Source organism: Atta colombica, unplaced genomic scaffold (genome assembly GCF_001594045.1).
Source record: "Atta colombica isolate Treedump-2 unplaced genomic scaffold, Acol1.0 scaffold269, whole genome shotgun sequence".
Taxonomy (NCBI): Eukaryota; Metazoa; Arthropoda; class Insecta; order Hymenoptera; family Formicidae; genus Atta; species Atta colombica.
The window spans coordinates 81,011-86,914 of record NW_017259369.1 but is presented as its reverse complement, the minus strand read 5'-3'; the positions used below and the strand labels follow the sequence as shown (position 1 = coordinate 86,914).

At 32.0% G+C, this 5,904-nt stretch overlaps 2 protein-coding genes across 3 annotated transcripts in view; one reads left to right on the top strand and one right to left on the bottom strand.

The window, feature by feature from the left end:
- LOC108689317 overlaps positions 1-468 on the top strand; it is a 1,558-nt gene extending 1,090 nt beyond the window's left edge. The window contains exons 3-4 of the mRNA XM_018196048.1: positions 56-259; positions 344-468. Coding sequence (XP_018051537.1) covers positions 56-259; positions 344-394 — 255 coding nt within the window. The 3' untranslated portion in view covers positions 395-468. The remainder of the gene's footprint in view (positions 1-55; positions 260-343) is intronic.
- Positions 469-499: 31 nt separating this feature from the next.
- On the bottom strand, positions 500-3,404 carry LOC108689315 (39S ribosomal protein L4, mitochondrial). Of its 2 annotated transcripts, XM_018196046.1 has the most exons (4): positions 3,379-3,404; positions 1,695-2,258; positions 1,217-1,625; positions 500-801 (listed from the first exon to the last, which is right to left on the bottom strand). In XM_018196046.1, exons 2-4 carry the CDS (start codon positions 1,998-2,000, stop codon positions 659-661), a joined length of 858 nt encoding a protein of 285 aa, XP_018051535.1. In that variant the 5' UTR covers positions 2,001-2,258; positions 3,379-3,404; the 3' UTR covers positions 500-658. The 2 variants fall into 2 exon arrangements, with proteins under 2 accessions (XP_018051535.1, XP_018051534.1); XM_018196045.1 differs by lacking the exon at positions 3,379-3,404 and having other exon boundaries at positions 1,695-2,405.
- Positions 3,405-5,904: the final 2,500 nt, after the last annotated feature.

Below are 5,904 nucleotides of genomic sequence, written 5' to 3'. Positions count from 1 at the left end.
ATATATATATATATATAATTTTGTTAAAATCTTTAAGGATTTTCCATTTTTATATTCGAGCTATTTGTATACAGTTATTCGACCATGGAGATTACAATCGGAGATACAGAAAAATATTAACAAGAAGTGTGACCCTGTTGCTCTTTATCAGAAGTATCAAGAGGAATGGAAGCGGATATCTTTTCCTGGAGAAGCAAAGCATTCAAAAGTAAGATGGGCTGTACGAGAAAAGATGCTTGGTACAGATCCACATCCTATGGTAAGATTCATAAATTGTCACAATGTCAGTTATGAATGTATATGCTAAAATTTTTCCTGTAAAATATATATTTTTTAATTTTAGCCACTTTCAAAAAAGTCGATGATACATACGCCGATATTAAAGAGGAAATGACAGATGTAATAACAAATTGTCTTAAGAGAAGGAAGGATACATCTATAGAAGAAAATGAATTACACTTATAGAAAATTGATTTGTTAAATAATAATATGACAATAATTAAATTGTTTTACTTTAATATTTTTTAATGATTTAATTTGTAAAGTAATACTTAAAATATGTACATACACAAGCAATGCAATCTGTATATATAATCAGTAATATACATATATATGCATAAGTTTCTAATTGCAAAGTTTCACTAAAAATCGTTTCTTATTATTGATTAAGTTTAAATGGACGTAATAATTGACTATTGTCTGCCCTATGTAAATGATAAAGTAATTTTTCTTCTATTAGTCTAGCTGCTTTTTCCGTAAGTACCAGAGTGTTGTGTTTCAACATGCTATATACGTTCAAACCTATATACATGAAAAAAAATAGATGTAAGGCTTCAGTATATGACACATATTAATGTTGTTATTTATTAGGAATCATTAAAGAAGACGATAATAAGCATCTCCTTTACTAATTAAAAGATCATTTCATTCTGATTAATTTAGATACTGAACTCAATAAGTTCAAAAACATCTTAAAATGTTGGGAGTAAACTTGTTTTCATTGAAATCATAAGATATAATTACATATAAAGATGAAAGCTTAGAATATTTAAATGATTTATACACATTTATACAGACTCTCTAAAATTCATTGCTCAAGCATATTTAACTTAATCTATGTGAATTTTTATACGGCTGTGATTTGTATTATTAGGTTAGATATCAGAATTCGTAAAATTTATGTATGAAATTTATGCATGTTGCAATTCACACTTACCATAAAGAGGCATTATATTGACATGCTTAATTTGATCAGTAGCTAGTGTAATATTTGTAGGCATAATATCATAGCTGTCTATAAAAAGAACAGATGGTCCCCAATTTCTCTCCTCGATTAACTGCTCTATATAGGAGGGTTCCGACGTTGGAATTTCCAATTCATCGATTATATGTAAATCATCTTGAGCGAGTTTCACAGATAATGTTGCCGTAAGACCTGCTATACGGGTGTAAAATGGCAACATGTAAAAGTGCGGCGTTGGAGACCGAGGACCATGCGCTACTCCACCACCTCTCCACAATGGTGAACGTATACTTCCATGGCGAGCTCGTCCTGTTCCTTTCTGTGGCCAAGGCTTTCTACCACCACCTCGGACTTCAGCACGTGTTTTTGTATGTGCATAAGACTGTAAACAAATATATATCGATATAAATATCGAATACTTGACACAAATATAATTACACAATACACTTACGACCCAGCGGTACATTCTCTGCCATCTTACATTCTGATGAATAATATCAATACGGGGTGCAGCAGCGTAGATGTGTGGGTGTAAAGTAACTAAACCCAATTTCTTCTCCTCTATGGTATTTAAATTCTCTAGCCATACTTGCCGAGGCTTTTGATAGAAATTGTTTTCGTCATCATATTGTATCTCAGATATAATTGGAACGATATCTTCAATTTTTACTTGATTTTCTACAGTCATGCAATATCTCAACGGAGGACACGTAACTCTTTGTAACTTGCTAACAATCCTTCGAAATAGCATCGACATTTTATTGAGAAAAAGATGTTTTTTTATTCCTCCTAAACTTTCTTGCTCCTTTTTATTCCTCCTAAACTAAACTCTCTTGCCTCTTTGTAATTATTTAGAATCACACCACGAATTCACCACGAATCTTGATAAAAATATACTTATTTGACGTGTTTTTGTATGATACGAAAAAATGTGGTAAGAAAACACAGTATTCTGCTTCGCGAAATGAAATATTAATAAGTTTGTTCAAGTCTATCACTATTGAGGTTACGAAATCTGTCATAAGCCATAGAGTAAAAAGAGTAAAAAGAAGATAAAAAGAAGGAGATCGAACATGAAGATGAAACGATGAAATATGCGCTAGAGACCTTAGAAAAACAGAGCTTGGTCATCGGCCCATATTTTCGATATTGGCTCATGTTAGCTTGCCCTTACTATGGTAGCACGAATTACAATGTAAGGAAATGGCGCGCTTATGGAAAAAACATGAAATAATACGAAACATTCTTTACTAATGTATATTTCATATTATAATCATAATCATAATAAGGAAATGTTATAATTATAAAGAAATAATATAGTTATGAAGAAATATAATCTGTTTAATAAAAATATAAAATTTTAAAAATATAATTTCAAACGATGATATGACCAGTGTGTGTTCCACGCACTCCTTTAAAAAAAAGGCGCCGATGGGAGAATAATAGAAACGAAATGTGAAACGAAATCAAAACAACCTCTACAATACAAAGTTGCACAAAAATTACAGCAACACTGTTACATGTTGCAACAATGTTGCAGAAATTTTGCCACAATATTGCTACAAATTCTGTGCTGTATAGAAAAAAAGCCCTTAACAAAAATTGGGGATAATGCAATACTCGAGACAAACATATTCGTCTCGATTCATCCTCGTTGTAGAATTAACTTCTAAGTACGAACATGTAAAGAACATGCACTAAGAACATATCTCCTCACTACGTTTATTTGACATTTTGAGAACATGACCAAGGGACTTATTCTTGAAAAGTATCACGTATTAAAAACTAGAGAAATGCTATAATATATGTATGCTATAGTATTTCCCTCGTTTTTCGATAAGCGATATTTTTCTAGAATAGGGGCTCAAACTTTGTTTTTCTAGGAACTCTAGATCCGACTAAAGTCGTGTTTAGTTTATGCTTCGGTCTTAAAATTTTATAGCGTTTTCGATTCGAACGGATTCGCTCCCATTTAGGTTAGGTTGACAAACATTCTACTATTGATTGATATTACATATTTTACCAATAGGAGAGCATACAACGACATTAATCCAATCTAGGTTGCTATAAATCCTCGATCGGGTCGAATACGCTATTAAAGCTTTTCCTCGTGTAAGAAAAGATTCAGTACGAACTTCATGACGTGAAACAGATCGGTATTTATAGTCGATTCTTACATTTAAGACTCTTAAGTCAACCTTAAAATATCTAGTAAGTCAATCCAAGGATTGTATTAACATTTTAAGACATTATATTTAAGCCCATTCTACAATGGGCATAGTATATTAAGGAGTAGGCGTAGAAATCGATCAATCATAATTGAATGTGAGAAAAATAATCAACTATGATTGGTCGATTTTTACTACTCCTTAATCAATTACTGTTACTGCACATTATAGATCATGCATAAGACGTTTTAAAATAAAAATGGACTATGAATTCCGCCCCGTGTTTCACGGTTCATTGTTAGAGGTAGTCACACACATGAGAGACAACGCGGAACAAAAGTAGAGGTTTGGTTCGCGTCGCATGATTTGATATGTTCCAAAAAAGGTGCAATAACTTTCTTAAATCAATAATTTTTCTTTAAATTAATAATTTTTCTTCTTTCTGCGCATATGCCAATAAAAGAATGAAAGAGGATAAAAAGACATTTCTGTCCTTTAGGCTTGCTCACAGTTCGACATCCATATTCCTTTTCTATTAATAGTTCTATTCAAGTTCTATGACTTTAGTGCATTAGAATGAATAAAAGTGCATTCACATGCAAGCGTCAAGCAGCAGAAGCAGCAATCAATTAGCTGGACGATACGGGCAGTGATATAAAAAATATTTTTTACGCCACTGTAAAAATCGCCTCATTGATTGATTGTTGTTTCCGCTACTTGACGCTTACATGTAAATGCACCTTTACTCTAATGCGCTAAAGTCATAGAACTTATAGTAATAGAAGAATACGAATGTCGAAATGTGAGCAAGATTAAAGGACAGAAATTTCTTTCTATCCTCTTCTATCCTCTTATTGGCACATAGGCAGAAAGAAGAAAAATTATTGAGCAGTACAAAAATATACATCTTCTATCTTTCAGTTTTGCTCATACTTTTCACTCATTGGTTGGATAGTCCTATTCCTGTTCCATTACTATAAGTTTTATGATTAAAGTGAATAGAAATTAAAAATTACATATGACACGAGCATATGACGCGAACAAACCTTAGAGTGCCGTTTCATAGAGCGAACATTGGCAACGGAACGGAACTCGCGGAATTAACACGACGAATCACAATTGTTCCGCTATTTTCGCTGTAATTTCGCTGTTACAATTTGCGGAATGAAAGTTGCGTAACCTCAATATTATATGCTGTCAATATATATTACAGCTAGTGTCCATCCCAACAACGAAAATGGATTAAAATGGATTGAAATTTTTTTCTATCCGAGTGTGTATTTTAAATAGCGAATTCTTTTTGGATTTAATTTTTTGGATTCAATTAAATTCAATTAGATTCAATTGGATTCAATTGGATTGAAAAACTGCATTTTCTATTCAAAATTTTGAATTGAACAATATTCACAATTGTGTGTTTTTGCACAGAAAAAGCTAATATTATTTTTAGATTAAAAGACATAGAGATATGCTCCATGCAATTCCTATAAATGAATAAAAATGCATTCAGGATTGAAAATCATCAAAAAAAATCATTTTAACGTTCGTGAGTCATATTTCTGAAAATCTGAATCCATTTCAATTCATTTCAATCCATTCTCGTTTGTTGGGATATAATGCGATTGATTATACTGTTTTTTGTCTTTTTCATTAATATGAACACAGTGGCAAAATGATTCGATGATTACAGTAAATATAAATGTAAATATTAATCAGCAACCTGTGATTTCATTTATGTTCTTTCTCTTATGTCTTATTGAGTGATAAACGCGGAAACGAAATCAAGTTTCAGTCAATTATGAGATAGTTTTATAATTATGTTAAAAATATTTTACTGTTAAAGAAGTTCTAATGTTTATCAGTTTTTGATATACATTATAATATTTGTATTAAAATACTATTTTTATTATTACAAGTATTGTAAATGACATAAAAAGTATGATTTTATATTATTCTGCGTGATCCACTTCCGTTTATTTCGCTCAATGGGGCATAAAAGATTTTAAAAAAACGTAAAAAAGAAAACGAAGTCCCTGAAATTTATCGTGTTGATTTCGTAAATTGTCCATTTCCACTCTATGGGACGACATCCTTAGGCGGGTTCACACCTTGAAGAAAAAGCGGAAAGCAGAAAAGTGGAAGCCAATTGGAACTCGCAATAGTAGTAGGCGGTTTTGCTTGTCTGCTTCTGTCTTTCCGCAAGTTCTGATTGACTTCCGTTTTTCCGCTTTTCGTTTTTCCGTCAAGGTATGAATCTTTAAGCGTGGTTTGGCCGAACTGCACTGTGCACATATCATGTTATCCCTTTCATTATGCTCAATAGCGCTCAACTATTAAGTCCGCTAAATGCGCTTATTTGCATGCTTTCTATTTGATGACACAAGTCGATACGAATATCGTTTCTATTTTTGTCATTCTCAAAAAGGATAGAACACTTGTTGATTTGTCATCAAATAGAAAGTATCTAGCGTCACGTTATTTAAAATATACATG